Genomic DNA, 24586 nt, shown 5'->3' on the forward strand with positions numbered 1-24586 from the left:
GAGTCACTGCATGGAGGATGGCGAATGGTTGATACAAAACAGTGTGGGATTGTGTTGGGAAGGGATCAGTTGGGGAGTTCATAATGGGAGATGATGCAGAGGCTGGATGAGGGGAGCAGTGCAGGTCTGCTTGAGTGAGAAGTGGAGATTGGGGCTCAGGTGGTGGCAGGTCCATGGATGAGGAAGAGAAGGGATGTGGTGGTGCTGCCAGAGGAGCAGATGAGGGTTCACTGCTGAGTTGTCAGCACCTAGCAAGGAGCCCAGCATTTTGGTTTAGGAACTCTTCAGTTCTACTGTTTTTTCACTCTAAGGAACTGTTAACAAGACCCTCTGGCAGGCTGTGCCTCACAGCTCCCTTGTGCGAAAGACAACCTGCTTCTTCTGTCAGCTCCACCATTAGCTCACTTGGCAAAGGTCTCTGCCATAGTCCTAGGGTCTTTGATCACCCCTGGGGATGCAAAACGATGCAATGTGATGGATTTTTAATGAGCTTTTAAAAAACCTGAGAACTTGAACAGAAAATTGCATTAAAGGCGCATTATTGAGGTTGTAAAGTCAAGCACACACAAGTTTGCCAGAACAAAGTTGGGCTGTGGAGCATTAATTCAGGCTCTCTGTACACCATGAAATGATCTCTGGTGCTCTGATCACATCTGTTTCTGGGCAGCAGGACCTCTGCCACGTTCAGTGCACTGGATGGATGGTGGCCCCTTGATGTTAACTTAAAAATAAATACATAAAGTAATTATTTCATGTGTTGTATTATTATGAGGTCTGTCTGCATTTATCTGGAACTGTCCAAAGGGAGGTGAATTGTCCCTGCAGTCTGTCAGAGCTGCTCATTTGAGAGTACAAGTGGGGAAGATGTCTGGAAGTTTGTTCCAGGAACTCTTTCTGTCTATACTTCAGTGCCTGCCATATGTACGCTGACAGACTGGTCTCAAAAAGGCAGGAAGGACATCTCCTTCAGTCAAAGAAGATATCTAAGGCCCAAAAGCACTGGGAGACATTGAGCCTCTTGAAGCAATTTTGTCTTTCTTGGGACTTTCCCTGGCACGGGGTGACTTCATGCGGACATTGTGCCAGCTGGTTCATAATAGCACTGAGTGGCTCCGAACGTACTGTTGCTGTTGAGGAATATGCAACAAGACCTGAGCTCTAAAACCAGTTCCCTGGCAGCAACAGACATCAAGCAAGTTGTCCGATAGACTAGAACTGCATGGATTAAAAAATGAAAGGAAGTTGAGGTAGGTATGTACTAATGGGAATACAACTTGGCTTTGCCTGCACAGCACATCACTACTTGATGTGTGTATGAGAGAGCATTTCCGAAATGCAGCCACCATAGCATTGCAACCCCCTTTTTTTGACTCTATGAAATAATGGTCTGGTGACCTAGTCAGTACCTCCTTTATGGCAATGAAAAGCCAGAATGGTCAGGCTCCCAAGCAGACTTTTGTCCCTTGATTTAAACATGAAACTACATCCCTCATCCATACCGTTATTCATGGTTTGTAGGAGTGGTTGAGATGCATACAGAAACCAGTGCCATGTTTTCTGAGAATGGAGGTGCGTCACTAGGATGTGAACCTGCATAAAAATTAGGAAGACTAATTAAGCTGAAACTTCATGTCCTTTTAATTATGCAATTAAGATGTCCAATTAAAAAATTAAGATATGTAATTATGTGGGGAGGAAGAAAACACTTTATGAAATTTTACTATGGTTTCTGAAAACTGTGTTTCTAACAGTGCACCTGTTTATGCAAATGTCAGTCTTCCTGGCTGGAGCAAGAACATTTATGGCCTTGAGGTGGTACCATTTTCTTCTGTGTGCCTCGCAATATCTGTGGGAATAAAATGGGGGAAGAGGAAAATGTTTCTTAAGAAAGGTGTGGTACTGATGGTCCAAGGGAGTGAAAGAAAAGCTAAGCTTGTGATTAGGGCAGCGGAGCTGTGATATGGGAGCTGAGGGTAGAGGGTATCTATCAGCACTGACTCAGGCTTCCTGTGAATGTCGTGTATGGCCTCAGATATGCACCAGACTACAGATCTGCTGTGGATGCTCCCTGGTGAGGAGACCACCCTTTGCATCCACAGGGGGTGGAGGTCCCGCCTCCTTTCCCAAAGATATATCCTTCTATAAGGAGGCAACAGCCTCTTCTGCAGTTGACCTCCATCATTTTGTTTAAAGGTGTTGAGCCAACGACAAAGGGTTGAAGCTGTGGATTTATGACTCTTGTTCGTTTCCTCTTTATTTGGAAAAGTCACTGCCCAGTGTGAAGGGGCTGCACTCTGAGAGAGGTGATGAAATATTGTCATTGGCCTGCTGTACGGACCATCTGTCTCTCCCAGGGCTACTCTGGAGCATGGTGAAGTGTGTTGCTTCTCTGTATGGGCTTTTTCATTTAATTGGCCTTGATTCACTGCTAATTTCTTTTTTTTCTTTCTTTTTTTTTTTTTTAAATCAAAGCAACACCCAAAACTTTAAACACAGTGACAACCTGCAGCCTTACTACAAACAGTCCCTTGAGCCTATCAGCTCTCTTAAAGTAAGAGACACTAAAAAAACTGTTCAGCAGACCAGAGCGATATGAATTAAAAAATGGTTGTTAGAAGATAGATGACGAATAAATTTAATATTGGGGATATAATTTGGCCTTTCCTGCATGCTATTCCTGGTGCATTAGTAAGTCTTTCAATGAAATAATAATCCTATAATCATTTAGGTTTTGCACCTGGAAAACATCTGCCCCTGTGGAGGCAGATGGTGCAAGTGTGTAATGTCTGTCTTTTTCTTGTGCAATTATGTAAAAATTAAAACACTGGTAGTGGATGCAAGTGATTAAGGAGAGCAAGCATTACATGGAAGGTCTCATTGTCTCTGAAACTACTATTACAGCCCTACAATTTCATAGTTAAAAAGTATAGATTCATTGAGCTCGAAAATGAAATTGCAGTACTCAAAATATTCTACACAACCAAGTATATTTTCTTTCAACAAAAACCTCAATTTCCATCAGGGGTACTGCTAGGTAACAGTAAAGGGCAATTTGATAACTCTTGTTGGCCAAGGTTAGTAGAACGGGTTATGAGAGAGATTTACTTTCCCCATTTTTCTCACTTCTGCTTTGTGAGAGAACGCTTCAGGACCTACCTGTCTTTTGAGGATGGACAGCTGATTTAATTTTGTGTTTGGTTTTGTTTTTCTTTTGGTGAGTACACTTTTTTGGAGGTAATAACCAGAGGTGGTCATGTCCATCTGGTGTGGTATCCGCTTTGGCTACAATACTCCCCCAGTTGCAAGATCTGGGTTCTGCATGTTCGTCTATCAGAATGGGACCAGATAATGATTTTCTGTCTTAAATATCTTGAGCATCAGACAAGAGGAAAGACTTGTGTGGTGGCAGCTCTCCAGTGACCCTGCTGCAGTGTTTGTAAGGCAAAATTTCCCAGAGAGAGCCAAGAGCAGAAAGTCCAACTCTGTAGCTAGCCCAGGGATGATATCAATGTTTTGGTGAGACCAGCTTTCTAGGCAGTGCTCCCAGGAGTGCTTGTCTATATAAGCTATCATTGCACTGGTAGGGGAGGCTACCATTATTTTGTATATTATTACTACTTTGTGAGCAAAATACATTCCAGTGTTTACTGGGATCTGGTGTGGGTATATGTAAATAGAGGCAAATAGGTGAAAATGCATGATGATTATCTCTCATTTGGCAGGAATGATTTCCATTATCTCAGCAAAATACTTTGTTTTCCACTCAGTCTTCCAAAATAACGCACCTCCCAGCTCCCAACAATGAGATTAAATAACATCATTTTTTTTATCTCTGAGTGTCCTAGTTTATAGCTTTCAGATATTATTAGGTTGTACATTACTCTAGATGTAGAGGGAATGACGCGATTTCTCTATTGAGAGAAATTTGGAGTAATTTCAATAGTATGTTGAACTCTGATGCAGAATTGGCAACTCTGTAATGTTATCTGCTACACAAATTGATTGCACTTAATGGTAGACTCTATGGTACTTTTTCTTGCGGTACTGATCAGTACTGACCTGGCTGGGCACATGTCTAGTTGTGTTGTTTATATATCCATCACAACTTACGTTAATTATCTGTTGATTTTAACTATTTCTCCTTATTTTTTGCACGGTGCTTCATGGAGAGAAGCTCATGTTTCAGAGAGTTTAATCTGCCATGCTGGCCTACAGGAATGTATTTGGCATATTAACTTTCTTTTAACAGTCGTGTTTAATATATACAGAGAGCATCTAGCTCTGAGAGACCATTTGAACGTCTTCAAAGAGTTATTGAATTGTTTATTGATCTACTTCATTACTGATGTTCTTCTGGTTCCTTTTGATGTCTTGTCACTTTGTTCAAAATATAATGTCAGGGTTTTAAATTAATAGTTGTGCAGGAAGCCCTACATGTGTAAATATTAGGGTATGTTTCTCCTTTGAGTAAGAATGTGCTAGATTGTCCAGTAAATATTGCTACCATCAGGTTTTGTCCTTTTTCATGCCCCTCCATTCACACAAAGACTCTTTCCTCTCTTCCTCTTAAGAAAACTGAAGTGTCTGAGGTTTTATCTTTTAAGTTTTATAACAGTCTAATCTCTTATTCTGCCATTGGAAGCTTACAGACTAGTTCTCTGCTTAGGAAAATAAATTTGATTAATTTACCCTCCTCCCCTTTAATCTTTTTCATGTGTCTCTCTTATATTTGTTAAATTCATGAATTAAAAGTGCTTGCTGATTATTTTTTTTTTCCTTTCATTAATTTATTTAATCACTTTTTGAAGCTTTTTAAGCTTCTGGAATGGATGACGTCCCATGGCAAGGAGTTCCATAGTTAGAATATTGGTTACTTGGAAAAGTGCTTCATTTCTAATCCTGCCACCTGAATATTCATTTGTGGGGTTTAATAGGTTTTATTTAACAGTGACTAATAATTATTTATTTATTCCCTTGAAGCCATGCAGGATCTTAAATGTATTTGCCATATCCTGCCTCAGTTGCTTCTTTTTCCAGCGTTAAGATTATAGCTTGTCTGCTTACTCCTTGTACAGAAGTTGTTCCTTATCTTTGGTCATGGGCATCTTAGTATCTCTTCTGTTTCCAGATTTTGCATTTTACTTGGGTCTTCCAGTCCATTGGTTGGTTGTCTACCCTTAGTGAGCACCCACAGCAGCAGCAGGAGGTTACCTGCTATCAGATTAATTTTTGTGATAAGACAACACAGAAGTGTGTTAAATGGCAGAGTGAGAATCCTGCTGGTTATAAGGCAGGCTCAGAACTGTTTCATTAATAGGTGCAGCTTCTGCAGGTGAACATATGAATGTCAACAGGGCAACCCTGCTTGTTTGCACTCTTCCAGCTTCAAGCCCACCTCCCATTCCCAGCCACTGTTTTCCCCCTGTCCTCAGCACGCAGCTCAGCGAGTCGCTGGCCAAGTGTGTGTCATGGGTGTGCTGAGTAGCCGAATCACATAAATTAGCCTGTTCGAGTTAACAGTTGCTGCTGGCTGAAAAGATAAAGGTTTGTGCCACGAAGCTGTCAGATTCATGTATTGCTGATGTTCATCGTGTGTAACACTGGTCAATTTTTATTTTCTTCTTTTTTAAAAGAAGCCCCAGCTCGCTCCTTTATCTCTCTTCCCCCACCCAAAATGGTGGGAATAAGCTGCTATATTGTAGAGGTGGGGGAAAAGGCTCTTAAAATATTATTTAAGTTGCAGAACATAAGCTGTTACATTAGAAAGGGCCAAGATCAAGATTACCTGTGAATGTTAGATTTTTCCCTCTTTTGTGCATGCAGCACTATCAGTCTTTAAGGGCTTGCATACTGTCTTTTCTGCAAAACTGCAGATATTTCAACAATACTAGAAATATTGTGAAATCATAGAGTACAGCTAGGTGTATTTATTGATGAGATTTCTTTTTTTCCTGCTAGGCCTACCCTTTCGTTGTTGTATTTCAGTGTGTAGCTTGACTACAGCGCTTCTGTTTCCCGTCCCATTGTAAGCCGTATTTCCTTACCTTTTGAAAACCTACTTCAAATGTAACTGGATAAAAAGCATCAGAGAAAACCATGTTAGGAAGGGAAAAGGGTAAGCAAATCCTCAGCTGTATGGAGCTGCCAGTAATGTTCAGAAGCTGACAAAGGTGAACTGCTCATCTAAACATAAATTGTCTTCTGAATCTAGATGCTTCTTGTCTTGTGAAACAGGGTGTACTGTACTCATTAATTTTGCTCCTTCTAAAATATTTGGTAATCACATCGTTTGCTTTGTGTGGCATAAGGCTCTTAACAGCCACGTTTCACTTTGCAGTGCATGAAGATGGGGAGTCTATAGAGTGTCCATTCTGCAATGACATTAGGAGTTAACTGTAGCCCAGCCTGGTGTTTTGTCATCTGCCATGTGTTTTACAGTGAAAACATTGAGGATCAAATGCTGAAAAATTGACAGGTTTCCACTGAGAGAGATTTTAATCTTTTCCATTGTTTACATACAGAAGTTGAGGACTTTGCTGTGACACTTTACTAAGATTTCAAACAGCAGCAAAAAAATCCTCTCTTGGAAAGAAAATGTATCGTGTAGGCTGTTTGTCGTTTTGAAGTTAAAACATTTTCCCACAAGAGTATTTGTTGTTTCAATAGGGAAAAGCTCTTGGATTTTTTTGAAGTGGTTAAGAATCCAAAAAGTCAATAATATGTATAAAATGTATAATAAATGCCCACTTCTGTGCATTTATTCCATGATACCCTGTCACACAGAGATAGTGCCTTTGCATAGACTGAAAACCATCATTTCTATTGAGAGGGTTTGGTTTTGTGGTGGTTTGCACTGCCCCATAAAAAGATCATTGTTGCTATTTAAAAGTTGTCAAATCTGTATTTCTGATTATGATTTTTGTAAAATATCTTCACAAAAGAAAACCCATGAAGAGAATAGGTACTGTGCTGCAGGAAATCTTCTCAGGACACAGCAATACAAAAAACTTGACACTTAAGTCTCATTCTGCTTTGCTGGTCACATGAGATTTAGTTCTCTTAATTTTACGTATTTCATTTCAGAGCGTCATTCTCTTTACCTGGAGGAAAGGAGCATTTTCTGACAGCAACTCTTCTTTTCTCTTCCCCATCCTTCCTGACCCCTGGGAATTGTGCACTGTTTGCCCATTAAGTTAGACCAGAATATTCCTTCCTGCATCGTGTGGGGCGTTTCAAATGAGGGATGTGTCCTGAAGGAGGAGAGATCCAAGTCATAGCAATGGGTTAACATAGTCTTCAGAGTCAACAAAGCTGTACACTGGGACTAAGAGGGAGTCAGCCCATTGGCATCTGAAGGCACAGCTTCTGCTGTCTCTCTATTATATCATTCAGATGACTTGCAGACTTGACAGACTAAAGAAGTTGCTATCATGACCCTTGCGCTATATGCAGTCCACAGTTTTTATTTTGGGCTACGTTTAATTTGCTCCCCAGGACTAAACAGTCCCACTGCACCTGGGGTTCAAAGCTGAAGGACTGCTTGTTAGTTCAGACCTGCCATGCTGAGGGATGAAGGATTGGAGCAGAGCTTCAAGTTCAGTTTCCTCTCAAAAAAAGTGTGGTTGCATGTGCCAAAACTGCTCCACACACAGAACCATCACACATGGGGGAGAGCTTTAAAACTATGCTATTGCTCCGAGGTAAAGTGTTAATACAGACACAGCCTTTATTAATTTTAAAAGATCTCTTGCCCTGATCTTCCTGGTGATAGTGTTCAGGATGATAGTCTTCAGTATTATTCTGTGTCTTTGGCTAATCGAAGCTGCTGCTGTTAGCTCCTGCTCTTTCAGGTTTCATTATTTGAAGTCCACTGACTTAAATCCATTGTTTGTATTGAGAAAGAGGGAGGAAAAAAGAAAAAAGACTTTGGGGTTGTATTTTTCTTTTTTTTTCTTTTTCCAGTATTGTCCCTGTCAACATGCCACAGTTTCATCTGAAACAAGGGATGCATGAAGCTTTTCAGTCTGGGTTTTGTTTCCCTGTATTTTTTATCTTTGTTTAATTTGCTGACTGGCAGCTGGAAAATCACTTAATCAGCATATCTGGCCCAAATACTGGGCTTGACTTGAACATACTGACAGTGTCTTGGCTCGCGCACAACTGAGACTAGTTTGAATTCTTGTTCTGTGGTCTGTATAGGTAACAGTGATGGAACAAGACAATAATAGTCTGAAGGTCTTGTTCCTTTCCCAGCTGTGCCGCCGTAGTCAAACCCCAAATGCCCGTTTTGATCTTGTGTGTAACCTCATGTAGCTTTGGAGATTCACTTCTGACTTACAAGACCCTCTGTGGGAAGAGGAGCAATTCTCTACTTCCACTGCTCAATTTTCAGGCTTGTGTTTGAGTCCCTTCATTCTTTTGCTCCCTCTGAAGCACCAGTGTATTGGGTTTATTTCTGTGACCTGAGGAGCTGCTGAGCAATGTCGCCACATTGGGAGTTCTGTTTGGCCAACACAGAAAGCATCTTCTACCTCTCTGAATCCAAGTACTATTGTTACAAGAACAAAAATTAACTTACTATGTTATTTTTTCCAGGTATTCCACATCTGCATTCTCCAAGCTAAGCAAAGTAGGGATCCGACATCCTCCACCTCTTCCTTTCATTGGAAACCTGCTCTTTTTCCGTGAGGTAAGATACGGTTTTCTTCATGTCTATGAAAGTGATGGGAAGAGTGGACAGGAGGTAGGAGGAATTGAAAGGAATCCTACACTTCAACGGTACTAGCTCTTCAAGCTTCTCCTTCTGGGAAGAACAAGCAAAACAGCTTTTTGAGTGAATTTGTAGAAGTTGCTGTGTGTAAGCAGCTCTAATTTCAGGGTAAAATAAACTTGAGGGAAAGAAAGTGTGTAAGCTCCCGCAGTTAATTACATGAGCTTTTCCAAGAAAGTTCATGCCCTCAGTGAATCAAACTTAGTTATATGAATAGAGCAGATTATGTTAACTAGCCCCAACCAGTTTTTTCCGAGTGGTTTTGGCTCCTCTGACCTTTCTGTTTGTTTGTGCTTTTGCTGATTGTAGACATTTATTTTGAAGTTTGTAATGTTGCTTGCTCCTAAGCAGCAACTGGAATTAGGTACCACTGAACATAGTTGAGCCTTTGCTCTGTGTCCCTAGTGTTGCCTTCTCAGATTGGGAGGGAGGAGAAGTGCCGGAATTCTGCCTCCAGATTTCATTCCCTTATTTTTCTCAGCTATCACCTTTCATTAGTTTGCTAATGCTGTGTTTTTGTTCCTTGCACAATTTCAGTAATGCTTCTAAGGGCCCAAGATCTCTTAATAACAAGGAGCTGCCATTTCTCTGGTTGAATCTTACAGTAAGACCTTTCTTGTGCGTTGCTCTTGCGTTCCAACAACTTTTCAGGAAATCTAGACTAACTCCAGCTGCTGCCCAACTTCCTCTTTTAAGTGCCTGGTCATCAATATCCATGCTGAGATTTGAATTATTAATGAGAATATAGTGCCTCTTACCTTAGTCTTCATGGTGATTGTTCTGTCAATATCTGACTCATTATTAGATAAAACACATTTAAATACCAGTTTTACATGTACATCTGATTTCATTTAGAAAATAGCATAAAAGGTAGACTTGATCTGCTCTTTATTAATCTGAACTGGAATTGACAGGGTGACTTTTAACATACAGACGATGCTGTTGGTATGGAACAGACCAGCTTGCTGTTCTAGTTTAAATTCAGCTGGATGGCATGAAGTTACTCGTTCTGTAGCTCTTTAGTGACAAAATCCAGTTATCGTTAGTCACCTGCTAACACTTGCTGTAGGAAAAGGTGTCTGGAGGCTAAGTTACTTTGATGTGTTGCAGATAGGCTTGCCTTGTACCAGCATGCAACTGGAAAGTTTTTGAGAACTGTTATCTCAGTTAGGCAACTGTGATCTGTTAGGCAAATGTCATTACCAGCGTTGCATTCACTTAAAGGCAGCTAATGAAGAAAAGATAAACTTGATTTTATTAATTTTAGGAAAACAACATAAAAATTGAAGGTAGCTGTGAAATTGCACCTTGGAGTAAGAAATAATTCCAGACAGGGTTTTTAAACAGAGTTGAGTGATGCAAAGCTACAAACCTCACCATGTTGTATGTCCAGCACTACAATATTTCACTGTCTGTCTTCCCTACAGTCCTAACGCCGCCAGTAGAAACAGGCAGGGATGAGTCCAGGCTCTTTGTAATTTTTCTTTCTTCCCTCACATATTTTGCCATGTTTCCTGGATCTGCTCCTATGGCTGCTTTCTTAGAAATAGTGCCCATAGCAACGCGCTGGTAATGGGGGGGCTGCTTTTATGCTGCTGGCTGTTCTCTATGAGAGCATTTTCAGGGACACAAGTGCTCTCACTGCAGTCAGTAGAGGACAGCTTCCACTTTCCCTTCCCCAGCAGGGGAGAACCATCACCATCCTGGGGATGGGGATGATTTTAAGGGCTTAGCTGTGAGGGGACCAACTGTGCAGGAGAAGTTTGTTGATGGCTGGGGTTACCCTTTCCATAGGAAGTAGCAAAACACTGATTTGTTCTGTCGCTACTTCTATAATGTTAAGAAGTTCTTGTGGTTGCATGTTCACGCAACCGTGTCTTTTCACTGAACTGGCTTTTTAGAGAGTCTCTTTTTAAATAAGTTCCTCCTTGGTATCAGTAATGCTGTGCAGGGAAAACGCACAAGCCACACTCTAAAATCACATGTATTAAATCATCAGACTAGCAGTTTTCAGCACATGAACCATTTATTTCAGAGGAGTTCATGAATGGTGACTAAGAGGAATGAATTTATATGTGCTGTATGGGAATCTGTGTAATTTATACATGTCCAGTGTGGAATTTGGTCTCCAAATCAACACAGGTTGAAAATTGTTGCACAACAATGAGGTCTAGAAGACAGAGAGAAATCGAAACACTACAACATATATAACCTTCCTGTCCAAAAAGTGTCCTCATGGTTTCAGGCATTCGTCTTAGAATATAATTGCTAGAAACTTAAGGAAAAGATAAAGGAGGAGAAGGGAGTCCCTTTTGACATAATCAAGTAAATCTAGGACTTGGGGATTGAAGAAAAAACTTTAAATATTGAAAGCTCTGAACCAAATTGTAGGAGTAAGCAGTATTTTTCAATTTGCAATGGAATAAATTCAAGAATTTGCTTGTCTTCTCCCTCACTTGGGTGTAACTCAGTCCTACTGAAGTGAACAGAGGTTCCTGTTTTGCATCATTGTATGTGTGAACAGAGCATCAGGCCGTATCATCCTTTTTTTTGCTATTCTTCTCCTGTAAGTGTGCCTGAAAATAAATGAACAATGCGACCAGGATTTGACCAGTAGTGCTGAGTTGTGAGGTTTTTAATAAACTCTTTTAAAAAATGTCATGGAAAGTTTTCTTGTTTAAAATACATTTTAAAGTTACTGCTGCGATTTCTCTAATGCTGTATTTTCTTTGAGTGAAATAAGAGTTGCTGTTATTATAGTGTCTTTGAGGGAGGAAGAGGAAATGCTGAAAGTTTACGGGCTAAGGGAAATGCAACAAGGAAAGACCTATCTCCATCAGAGAGAAGCAAACTTTAAGAGCTGACTTGGGGAAAACAAAGTTATTTTACTGTAAGTCACCCCTTCTCTCTCAAGTACAATAAAGGGAGATAATCGCACCCTGAAACTAAAACATATCCAAGTTAATCAGCTTATCTCAAAAATGAGAAGATAGGAAATTATTGCAGTTCTGCAGCTGGGAAATTATCCGAGTCCAAGATATTAGATTAAAAATTCTTCCATTGCATGAGAACAATTTGTAGTGGATAAGTCTGATGTAATAGTAAATATGATTAGGCTGTTTAAAAAAAGCAGCATGTTCAATTTTCCCAATAACTGAGCGGACTTGCAGCAGACAGACCACTGTTTTACTAGAAACTCCTGACTGTTCCCCCACACTGCATTTTTCCTATGAATCTGTGGAAAAACATGAGGTTTGTTTGCAATAGCCGCGTAAGAGGAAGCAGAAGGGTATACACAGCATGGACTTTCACACATGGATCTGCATGGGCTTCAGAGCAGCAGGTTGCAGAAAAAAAGTAAACAAAACTCTCCTATTAAATCCCAGGCTAATGACTTTATTACGTGACAAATGCACTGAAAACTGAGAAGGCACACGCGCTGCATTACCCTTCCTCCCAAAGAACCGTGGCAAACACTTGACCTGTTGCTATGGCTGTGCTGTCCTTTTCTCCCCCTTTCCCATCCCATTTCTAAAAAGGCAGCGATGCTGTTTTTAAATGTCATTGGCTGTGACATTTGCACGGCTCTGGTCGCCTGGTACTGTACCTGTGTGCACTGTTCCCTACTCAGCTTTCCGGAGAGCAGTGCTCTGCTGCCGCAGCCTTTGGGGCTGGCATCTCTGGTGTTTTGGGGTGGTGGTAGGTGTGTGGTTGGCTGCCTTGTTTTGGTCCTTGGTAGGCGGGATATGCAGTTGCACCCTGCGTTCAGTTGGATGATATGCTTTGGGTCCTTATAACGGCGTGATCATGTGTTGCTTTCCTCCTGTTACTCCTAGCAAGCTCCAGTGATGCTTTTGACTGGCTGTGTGCTTGTATCCCTGCCTTGCATTTTAATGAAAGACATCGCTCTCTTTAGCCCCTCTCTGCTTGGACAGGATACTCTTTGTTTACTCTGTTTGTTTCTGTCTGGCCTACTTGTAGATCCTGGGCTACCCCGGAGCGGCCCATTTCTGCTGAATGGAAGTGGGGGCTGTGTGGGTGCTTTGTCTTGCTTTCAGTTTGGGATCTGGCTGGGCTGTGCTGTTTTATGGCTGATGGGTGGGAGTGGAGAAGCGGGGGGAGTGCAGGGAGGAAGCAGAGAGCAAACACGGTCTTTTTTTTTTTTTTTTTTTTTTTTTTTTATCTTAATGCATTTTACCTTTTCATCCCGCTTTTTCAGACAAGGATGAGCAGAGACCTTTTTTCCTCCATTCAAAAGCCAGGCCGTTGTTTTCCATAGACGGGCAGAAGGGGATGTAAAGGAATCACCTGAGCCTGCAAGGAGGAAGCAGAGAGAAAACACGGTTTTTTTTTTTTTTTTTTTTCTGCTACGCAGCTGCCAAAAGCATCCTTTGACTTCGACGTAAAGAAAAATAAAAGGCAGAGTCCTTGCAGGAAAGAAATTAACCCCATGTCTAATTTTCAGGCTAGCAGTGTGTCAGTGCTTAGAGAAAGAGGCTGCAGCGTTTACTACTCTGGAATTTAATGACACAGCATGTAAACCCAAACAAGGTTGGAGAGAGGCAAATGGTGAGGGGAGCAAAGAGGGGGAGAAAGGGGAAGAGAAGAAGAAAAGCTCTTAGATAGACTGTGGACTGGATTTAATTACAAGAATAACATGGCTTACACTGACAGTGAAAGCCTGCATATGGTTTTGTGTTGCTTCACACAGATAAACGAGAGAGGAATGGGATGGGGAGTATGTGTTTTGCCACTTGATATCTGTCGGAGTGGAACCAGAAAGGGCAGCTGTGGCATCACCAATCAACGTAGCTTTTTCTCCCCCAGTTGGCTGTGTGCATCTGCCGTGGGCTGCTGACTGCCCGAACAGACTTCATGGGATGTCTCAGGTCTTCTCTTATGTCCTGGAAATACCCCCTGTGACTGGGAGGCCTGTGTACACGTGCATTTTGTGTGATATGAATACACATGGTGCAGATCTAAACCTACCCATGTCACAGCCTGCAACATGACAGAAAACCTGGGGTTAGACATGTTTTTGTGTGTATATTCATATGTCTATAAAGCCAGTCTCTCTCCCCTTCAAATAGGTGTGTTTTCCTAGTTTCAGCTGGTAGTCTCTGCTACCTCCTTTGATCAGACGTTAGCGTTGTCAGATACCCTGACAAAGTCAGTGCTGTATCTGTTGGTGGGAACCTAACGCAGGAAACCAAGACATCACAATTAGCTGTCTCCCACGTGACTAAATGCTATTTGCACCCTTCAGCAGGAGCTGGACCTCTGATTTCTCAGCAGAGTGTTGGGCAGAGCTGTGCTGTGGCTCACCCCAGCGTCTCCCTGGGTTTGTGGGATCTCAGCAGAGTGAGCCTGCCTCTGGGGGAGCAGCATACCTGCCTCGGGAGCCCTTCTGTAGAGACACGATGTTCACAGCTTTTTTTCCACTCGGTGTTTCCAATAGCTGTGTTTGCGAGGTATCCCTGGATGGTGATGTCAACTTTAAATGTTTATGGAAGCTGGAGACAGCGTTAGGATACACAAAGCAACTGGCAGGTTTTATGTGACAGAAGGAGGAGGCTGAATCATTGCTGCTTTGCTGGTGAATAACAGTGACCCAAGTGATGAAGGTGGTAGTGGTCATGACGGATGCTTTTGCCCTTTCGGATAATAATGTTTTTCCTTTGAGGGAAGAAATGGGTCCCTTTCATATTCCAAGGAATGGAGTGTTGACTGTATGGCTTCTGCCTGGAGCCCTCGCCACATCTATTTGCTGTGTGAGTGTTTCCCATGGACCTCAGCAGTTGTCCCTAGAAGGAGATACAAACTTTGTTGATGAGCAACATCATAGTTCTGGTATTCTTTAAGTATGTTTTGGCGGTTCCTTTTGGCATACTTTATGCTTGCTTTATTAAACTCTGCATGAGGTGAAGAGGCAAAGGCTGAGGCAATGGCTATCAGTATGTGAAGGACTTTACCTGATAATTGGAAAGGGGATGATGTTCTCCATGTCAGCACAGCAAGTGAGAAGAGACATCATGCTCCTGGCTTTCCAGGAGAATGGGATTGGACTAAATAAAATTTTTTAGTCCTTGAAATTAAAAAAGAAAGCAATAGACTCAGGGCTGCAATGATAAGATTGTTTTAAATGAAGTTGTAACTTCCTCACTTTACCTGTAAATCTGCAGTTCAGTGGCATCATATGCTGCTCACCTTCTTGTTGTGATGTGGAGAAATCCATAATCAGAAAACCAGTTCTTCTATGTCAGCAGGATCAGTACATATCAATAATGGCCAGGTATCAGTTGTAATGCTAAAATTATAGCAGGCTCGCATTGGTTGTTGAGAACAGTTGTTATCCATGAGCCAACAAATTTAGCTGAGTCTTAACTTCATTAGCAGTGTCTAAATGCATTAGCCATATGCTCCTCAGCATATGGGTAAATACATAACAATTTATTTTCATTAGGGTTTTCTTGCAAGTGCTGCTAACCCAAGCTCCACTAGAAATGTTTACAACATGACACGTCTCTTCAGATAAGAAGCTGGCCTTCTGTACAGCAAGTCAGCCTGAAAGGGTGGCAAACAAGATACTTCCCCCGCCCTTTCCAAGAGTAGGAAGATACAGCTGCTTGTGGATCTGATCCGCTGCAACTAGCTGGGCTCGGTTTCTGCAAGCCTTTATATTAGAATGAGTAATAGAAAGCTTTGGAGAACTGCCTGTTCAAACGTCTGCCGTGAAATCCCTGGTGTAACAGAATCACAGAATAGTAGGGGTTGGAAGGGATCTTTGGAGGTCATCTAGTCCAACCCCACTACCAAAGCAGGTTCACCTAGAGCAGGCTGCACAGGAAGGCACCTGGTATTCATGTATTTGCTGTGTGCTGTCTTCTGGGCTGCCTATCGTGCACCTTGGGTGGCATCACCTCCTGATAGCTTTGTCTGGATGTAAGACTCATGGCCCTCTGGGTTCTCCCCCCTTCCTCTCCTCCTCAGGCAGGATGTAAAGATGAAATATAACTTTCTCTAAGAGGTGCCTAGTGTGAAGTTGGGTCTTAGAGACGGCCCGTAGTCAAACGATGCAGTGTTGGGAAGGGCGGTCTGGGTTTGCAGAAGGGGTGCTGGGGCAGGGCTTTGAGGGCTTCCGCAGCTGTATATGTGGGACAGATACCAAGTAGCCATTGCATGCTCGGGCTTCTTTTAATATGTCAGAAATAAATGAAACATTATTTTCTGCAGTGTTCTTTTTTGGTTAAACATTTATACAATTTGATCCATAAATGCAAGTTGTCTAGAAAGATGTGGAAGTGTAAGAAAGGACCAATCTTGCTTAAGAGGTATAAAGATCTAAAGTTAATCTAATTCTCCACATCCTTAGAGGTGTCAGCACCTAAGTGTAAATGATACTGTGAAACTGGAATCAACAAGAGTTGGATTCTAATCAGGTGTGTCTGAGAACTGACTCAGTTTTTTGTGGTTGGTTTTTGTTTTGTTGCTGTTAAGAAAAAAAAAGAGGGAGAAAAAAGTAGTATTTCAACAGGAAGTCGAAGCAAACCTGCGTGCTTTTAAAACAGGTATTTCAAATTGCTGCTTGTACTTTTTAACTTTTCATTTTGTTTCTAAAAACAGGTATTTCAAATTGCTGCTCTTTCTTTCTGTTTTTACCAGGCAATGCAGTGAAATGGATGATACAGTCTTGGGTTGTCCTTGTACTTTTTAACTTTTCATTTTGTTTCTTTGTTATTAACTTTTTTTTTCCCTGCTTCCATTTTGTAATTTTTAAATATTCCATGAATTTTAAATGATCTCTATTAAGGCAGAGGGAAAAGTAAAATGTTCTTTGGACAGTTGCACTGGTGCAACTTTAAATATTCAGGTAGAAAAAACACTCACTGAAAGTTAGTGATTTTTATCTTGCCCTGTGACAAGAAAAAAATAAAATAACAAGCAAGAGAAAAAGAAATTGAAACTTATATGTATGTTTAAAAACACTCCCAACAACATATTTTCATAATACACCACGCTGAAACCCCATTAAAATAATTGCAAATTCGTCTTTGCTATTTTATGAGTTTTCATAGTTTCCACACGTTATGTCTGATGGCTTTTTTCAATTCTGGACATATGCAAAGCTGTTAACTTTTCATAGATAGCATGGTGCCAGAGGTGATTTAGGTAGGAGTAGTGGAAGTTGGGCTATAGAAGCCATAAGAAGTCACATGTGATCATGGGTTAAGGAGTTTAAGTATTCTCTGGGAAGTTGACCGGAACTTTAAACACGGTGACAATGTTCTACTCAGGGAAAGGGAAAAAGATACATGGCAAGAGCAGGGTCTGGAGGGAAGTGTCCCTTTGGACACACAGGAAAAGGGGATAGGGAACCACAAAATCTTCATTGATTTGCCTCTATTTGCTTTTATGTCTATATACTGAGAGGAAAGAGCAAGCCCTGGATAGGATATGGCATATTGTGGCTCTAGATGGTAGCCTAGGAAAGAAGTACAAAGAAGTGTTAACAAGAAATGCATGATTTGATATACGATTTCTGCAAAGGGATGAACGAATCTACCTTGATCAGTTAATACCTGGCAATGTATAATGTATTGTGAAAAGAGTGTGACAAAGCAGCTGGAGGAAGGGTGGTGTTTGAGTTATCTTTCTTTGTGTTCCACATCTGAGGACAGTCTTGGACAGGAGCACCTTGCAGCCAAGGTGAGTTGGAAAAGGTTCTTGATCACATACAAGGGGGAAGTGTAAGAGCTCTGGGGAAAAAAAGCTACAGTTGATGACCTTATACCAGGCATCTCTATTTTAATAAAGAGTCTCATATAGTTCATGACAGATAGAGTTAGGGACCATGCAAGTATCTTGTAGCTATATTTGTGTTTGTATTTTTCACTACCTTTTTTTTTTTTTTCCTCCCCCAATGCCCCGGGGAGCCATCTCGAAGACCTCATAAACACGAGATTTCATTTTCTAATGCTATTTCATTTCCTGGATGGAGGACCTGCCATGAGAAGACCAGACCTCAAATTATAATAGCCCTATAAATAACTCCCTAAGGCAAAAGGAAAAAAGAAAGCCTTTGAAAGAACAACCACAAATGCAAAAATGGAGGTGTTTGGGTTCTTGCAGAACCAGGCTAAGCAGCTCTAGTTAGGACATCATTAATTTAGTGTAAAGTTTTTTGGGGTTTCCCTGTTTCTCTCTGTGTGCTGTTTACTTAAAAACCTATATCTAAAAAGTCCTGTGAGACCTTTTGCTTGAGTTTAAGTTTCTGCAGTGTTTTGGTGCCTTTTGGCCTGTCTTTAGAGCCTGCTAGAAAATGGAGTTTCCAGGTAAAATTGAAAACAATCCAGCAAACTGACTAAAACAATCACAAATCGAGTAAAAATAATCTGAAGACACAATTTTTTTTTCTTCTTTCTGGGTGAAGTCGTTTTATTTCAGCAGACCCAGACTGTCTGCCTGCTTTCCACTGGAAATCTGTGCAGAATTGGCACATCGACTAGAATAAAAACATTCCCGAGGAATCGGCATATTCTGTCAAAACATTTGAACAGCTCCCGTCTCCTGGCGCACAGCGCTGCCGTGGAGCCGGCACAGGGAGCTCTGCAACGCACGGTGCCGCCTTCCCCTCCAACCTCACCTCTCCAACCCACCTTTGTCACATCACTACGGGCAAAGGGCTTCGGTTTAAATTATATTTAGATGCGGTGGGAGTAGAGGAGGGGGTTTGTGAGAGCCCCTTGCACTGTGGCACGGCCTACGCAAGGGCCATCCTTTCTGTGTTCCCACTACAGCTGTGTTGTATCTGTGAGGAAAAATCAGGAAGGTCAGGCTATAGGAGCCCAGTATCTTTCTGTAGAAGTCTGGGTCAATGTACTGGCCGGGAACAGCTGGGCTGGCAAAGCTGAGCTATGGGGACAGGATTCCCCCTTGACAGATGCCTCCGTGCCAGGCCTCTCACTGCTCCATGACTCTGCTACGTGTGAGTTCGGCCTCCAGCAGCAAAGTTCAATCCCTGTGTTGCAGAGCAATGACAATTTATTTTTTGTTATGGCTTGATTAATTTAAAAAAAAGAAAAAAAAAAGAAAAAAAAAATTGTAATCTTGGCTAGAAGAAGATACGCAGCAATTACAGAATGTAACTAAGCAAAGTGTGATTAGCCTCAACCTTTGCAGCAGGACACTGATTACTTTACTTTTGCTAAGTAGTATCTTAGTCCTCTAGCGCTGAAATGGAGGGGGTCTTGCCAGTAGGCTCTGCTCGGTATGAATGAGAGTGGTAAAATCAGGCCTGCGGCCAATTTACCGGAGGTGCTGTCTTCCTGTTATTGAGACCAATTGCTTAGGAATGTAATTGTATCATTCCTGTTACCAAAATTGATATCCCCTGACTGACAGCAGCTAAATGAGTTTTTATTTTTGCAGAATTTCTGGGCTCTTGCATGATAAGGCATTGTGGTGGACAGTGTGCAGTCAGTGGTTTGAAACAAAGGAAGTTTTTCTTCATATTTGAAAATGTGATGTGTATTAAGCAGTGTTTTGCTGTGCTGATGAACTAGCAGATGGTGTCCTTTAAGGCTGCATGTGTGAGAGTAGCCGGTTTGAATGAGCATTGTACCTACTTGTCTAAGCCCTGTCCAGCAGAAAAAATCGTTTATAAAATAACATAAAAGTAAACAAAGTGGAAAGGCAAGCAGCCCTACGTATGTGCTTGTCTTATATAACATGGCACATGCCTATGTAGCAATTCAGTGCCATTTTGATAAAAGTGGCATCATTGAGAAATGTGATGGAGGAGAATGATCTGTGCCCTGCAGAGCTTGGAGGATAGGGTGGCTCAGAAACCAGCCCTAGCTCCGCTTGGGTTAGTGGCAGCGCAGCAGTCTTATAGGGAGTGGGTTGTGAATGTGCATTCCTAACACTATTACTTATCCCCTGGGCCAGAAGGGCCAGATGTGCTGCATAGGCAACATATTTAATCTGTGAGTGATCAATCCCGATGGATCCCCTCCAGCCAGTCCAAAAGTTACATTACTGGGCCCCAGCCCATTTCATGTAGAAAGACAAGACCACCCAATCTGGTGCCTTTAGGGAAGGAAAAAGGTGGAATTACTGTGATTAGTATGATTAATAATTTCACATTTTATGCGAGCAATTTTACACTCTATAGCCAAAATGCTTATATACTGGTGCCTAACCCAAGCCAGCTAAAGCCACCCTGTGGCACCTAAAGGCTTAATTAACTGTATGATTCTCACAGGAATTAACAGGCGTTGTTACTTTCAAAGGTTGCTATAACTCCTTTTCTTTCATTTAGTTGTGCGAAGTCTAGCATGCTGCACCTGTAAATTTTGGCTGGAGCAAAAACCATGCTGACAAAATAAGGTCACCTCTGGGACTGAGGTGAAGGCAACTTACCACAGTATGGCCACATGGGAGACGGAAACCTGTTAAAATCCTTCTATGGACAATATATGTTAAAAGGCTTTGAGACCTTGCACAATGATGAGCCCATCTCTTCCTGGGAGAGGTAACAGGCTGAAACGAAGTTGCCAGCATTGAAGGCTCTTTAATATATTATATTACTGCCTCACGGAGGTCTAACTGAGACTCAGGTTTGTGCAGATTTACCACTGTCCTAAGACTAGAGCAGTCACTTGTTTTGCTAAAAGCTTATCGTCTGCAGAGGCAGACATGGAAGAAATTACTTGTTTTCGTGGTATTATAGGCAAGGAAACTAAGGGCTGTGGCTATAACAGTTTTACTTCACCACCTGCAGAGGCCACTGACCAAGTGCCTGCTGTCTTCGCTGGCCACGGGAGCAGGTAGCCAGTGACTCCGCCAAGCCTGTGCAGAAGGAGGTGGTGACAAGACTGCAAAATGCATCTGCATCCAGGGGGCTCTGGCTCGGCGACACAATTGCTGCCACCTTCTCAGAGCCTCCTGTTGCTGCAGGAAAAGTTTATAATACATGGAGGAGGATAATGCCTTAAAACATCCCCGCTGGAATAAACAGGCACCTTAAGTTGAGAGTTCAAGAACAACTTGCTTTCCTACTACTTCTGTAGTCAGTCTGGTAATTTTTGTTTGGCTTAGGAAAAATGAGAATAAGTGTTAAATTAATGCTTAAAAGATTGCCTCTCTTCAGAGAAATTTGTTATCCTTTTTCTCATTTTCAACAAGGAAAACTTGCTTTTGCAGCAGAGATTTTGACATTAAGTGCCTTGATAGAATAATAGGCGTGAGATGGATTGCAATCTATTGCCTTCAGACTTTGCCAATCATAAACTAAAATCAGTTAATGCATTGAGTTAAATCTTGCTATATTGTACAATGTGCTAGTAGTATTAAAAAAATCAATCCAGAAAATATATTGATTATATTATCTCCATAGCAACAAACAATAATGGGATAATGTTAGCTTAATAATTGTGCTTTGTGAAAACCTTTCAGAATAATTACTGCATTGTGGTCTTTTCACAATGTGAAATGCAATAACGCTTCTTCCTTGACTGCAGTCACCATCAGCACTGCGTCAAGAGATGCTGTTTTTGTGTGCATGCATATGTATTCATGGGTAATTTTGCTCTGGGTGAAACAATTTAGCAGACTATTTTGGGATCCATTTTTAAATGGTCAAGACCACAAATTGGCAATTGTTTTCTATGTGGTTTGTTTTCTCCCACCTCCTTTGTCAACTGGCTACTGTAAAAAGAGGCCGTTAACATTCTTTATCCTGTGTCTTTCTTTACAAGGCACAAAGATTTTGGCACGTCACAAAACTGAATGTCCAGCTTCAAAGCTATTCCTTTAATTTAATTCCATCTATCATCCTCTAGAAATGACCTGTTCTACAGGAGCCGAGTTATTTTCTTGTGTACTGGAAGACCTGATTCTCTTGCACATCCTGCATTGTCATATAAATAACTCAAGGTTGTTATGAATAAATATATATATATAATCTTACATATAAGTAGGGGGGTGTGTGTATAGTATTTTTAGCTTGAAATTTTAGCAAGAGAGTCAGAGGAATAGACATACACACTATTCATCTGGGTCTTGCTTTTATTTTTACTTCCAGATCTACCCCATAATTTTGATCTTGAATCCAAAAGAGGTGCTGACCCACATCTATGATGGAGAAGCCAGGTTTTTAGAGTGATCAAAAAAAACCCCAGTTTAACCAGCCTCTAAACTGTTCTGTCTGTGTGAAAGCTCTCAGGGACCTGGCAGTGGACCAGGAGTCGTTTCACCTTCTGGTTGTGCCACTATTTCCCGAGGTACCTGTTGCACAAGGGCTGGGTTTAGAAATCAGCCAGCAGAGAGTAGGCTGCTGCTTGCACCCGCAGGAGATTCTCCGTGGCTTTCATAGGGTGTCCTGCAATCCCCAGTGATATATGATGGTATGCCCCTTTTACTTCCCAGGGCATGAATGGACAGCCCTTTTCCTAGGGGACAAACCAGGGACAAACTGATGTCAGATTAAATTTTTAGCATCATTTTTTAACAGTGCATCATGTTATTTTGATTGTTACTCATGGACAGAATTTGCCCTTCAAATGCCCCATAATTTGATTTCTTACCATTTACCAGACAGGGGTTCCTTTTTCATGGAGGACCCTCAGGAGAAAGTCCCCTATTATAATTAGTAGTTCCAAGGTAGGGGCTGTCTTGGAGCCAGGAATGTGCAAACCCTGAATTATGTAGGTGGTGGCACTTTGATACCAAATATATAAGAAATGCAGTACAGTGCAAGCGCTGACAGTTTTCTGACATCTTCATGAGGAGCTCGATTGTGCTGTTGTCCCCTGCTGTTGCTTTCCTCTAGACTCCCTCCAGGTTGTTGCTTTATAGGGAGGGTGTGATGGAAGAGTTGCTTTCTGTCCCAGGCAGTGGTTACTTTTTGCCAGTGCTCCAGTCCCCTAGGGATGTGGTTAATTCACAGGGAGAGAGAGGAGTAGTGGTTGCTCTCGACTTCGTGTCTTGTGCCAAAGCATCTAGTTCTGTATAGCTGGTGTACTGAATGAAGGTGCCAAGCCTCTCTCTCCTTTCCTGGGTGCAGATGAATGCAGTTATGAAAGGGCAGCTAAATGCATCAGTTCCTCTGGAAAATATCTGGTATTTGCAGGTGTGTAGCGTCATTCATTTAAAAAAAAAAACAAAAAACACAAACAAACAAAAAGGCCCAGATGGATTGACAAGGTGCTTTTTCTGATGCTGCTGCAGAATCCAACCCTGACTGGTGATCTAGAAACAGAATTGAATGTCAATTCAATTCAATCCCCACCTCCAAAACAAACCTCTTCTCTCTATGAAATTGTCGCAGTTGAAGCTGTGGCTGTGGTTTTGCTTGGCAGCTTGTGCTCACCCTGAATGCTGGCCAATGGCCTTGCTGATGGCTAGAGCTGTCCCAAATTCTTGTTCCACTGCAGTGTCCCGTTCGGTTTCCTTGTGCTACCTCAGTTCCTAGTGCTCTCCACCATCCTTTCTCCAGCCTACATGGGGTTTGGCACTTTGTGTTTCTGTTTTTCTTCTTCCTAACCCCTTCTTCCAGGGAGGCCTGATATGTGTGTCTGTTTTCCATGCTTGGATCCTACCAGCTGCCACATGGGTAACCAGCTTTCTAGTGTGTCTGTTTTCCATCCTTGGATCCTACCAGCTGCCACATGGGTAACTTAGGTCTTAAATGGTGTTTGGCTCCAGGACAGAATATGAGGAGTAACTTACCGTATGAAAACCAGGAAATTTTGTTGGAATAATTATTTTAAGATAGGCAAAGAGTCAACAGTCTGGTGTGATGCGGCTGTTGGGGCTGCAGCTGGTCTTATTCTCAAAGGGATAAAACTGTTCTGCTCTGCATAGGACCTCACAACCCACTTCTGTCCATAATGGTTTAGGGTAGGTCTGTCCTACCTGGTGGACTGTTGGTCTGGGAGCAGGATGAAGCACACTGTTTGTTCACATGGCTGGGGTGAAGATGCTTGTAGCTCAGCAGCGCTGTGCTCCCTTGTGCCCTGCTGAATGTATGGGCTCGCTTCAAAGCTTGCGTGTGTGTCAAGCTAACTTGTCTGCCCTTAACCTTGTGGCTTTTACAGAGGTGCCATGTGATAGATGGTAGTAAAAAGGGACCTGTCATGCCTATGCCTATGTCCATGGCTTAGATAGCAGCATGCTCTGTTCTGCATCAGAGGCCAGTACAATCTATAGGGATGTTTTGCTCCTTTCATGCTTGAGAGCCTGCATCCATACAAGGTGGGAAGTAGACAAGAGGAAGCTGGGCTTGTCCAGCTATGTTAAAGTACAGAAATAGTCCTACTATCTTTCAGTAATGCATTAAGTGGCATGATTAATGTCTGTCACATGTAATGCGCTTTCCAGGTCTCTTCCCTTGATGGAGTACTCTGTGTGCAGCATACTGCTTTGATTTCAGCACTGTTTTGTGTCTTAGTGTCATCACGATAGAAATTTGGGAGCTTAACATGGATGGAATTTGTGATAATCTTTAATTATTTCAGATATATGTTTCATAGTTTCCAACTTGGTGGTCACAGATAATTAAGTGGCATTGATTCTATAATCAGTTCATAAACAATGGTACAGACCCTTAGCACCATACAAGGGCAACGTCTCTAAGGAGGCCAAGATATTATCATGCACTGGGTGAATAATGTTGCTTCCTAAAGCTGAGGTTTTCTTGAAACTTCCCTGTCTCAATAGTATCCACTTAGACACTAGTAAGTTAAAGCAGTATGAGATTGGAGCCCAGAGTTTGCACCTGAAGAAAAAAACTTAAACACTGTCATCCTAATTCTG

General features: G+C 41.8%; 1 protein-coding gene across 2 annotated transcripts in view; it reads left to right on the plus strand.

Moving 5' to 3' along the window:
* The window catches only part of TBXAS1 (thromboxane A synthase 1), a 244297-nt gene that overhangs the window by 44707 nt on the left and 175004 nt on the right, over positions 1 to 24586 (plus strand). For both annotated transcript variants that reach the window (XM_014937534.1, XM_014937533.1), the window contains exon 2: positions 8596 to 8689. In XM_014937534.1, the coding sequence (XP_014793020.1) occupies positions 8596 to 8689 (94 nt within the window). The remainder of the gene's footprint in view (positions 1 to 8595; positions 8690 to 24586) is intronic.

This window comes from Calidris pugnax, unplaced genomic scaffold (genome assembly GCF_001431845.1).
Source record: "Calidris pugnax isolate Ruff unplaced genomic scaffold, ASM143184v1 scaffold1, whole genome shotgun sequence".
NCBI lineage: Eukaryota > Metazoa > Chordata > Aves > Charadriiformes > Scolopacidae > Calidris > Calidris pugnax.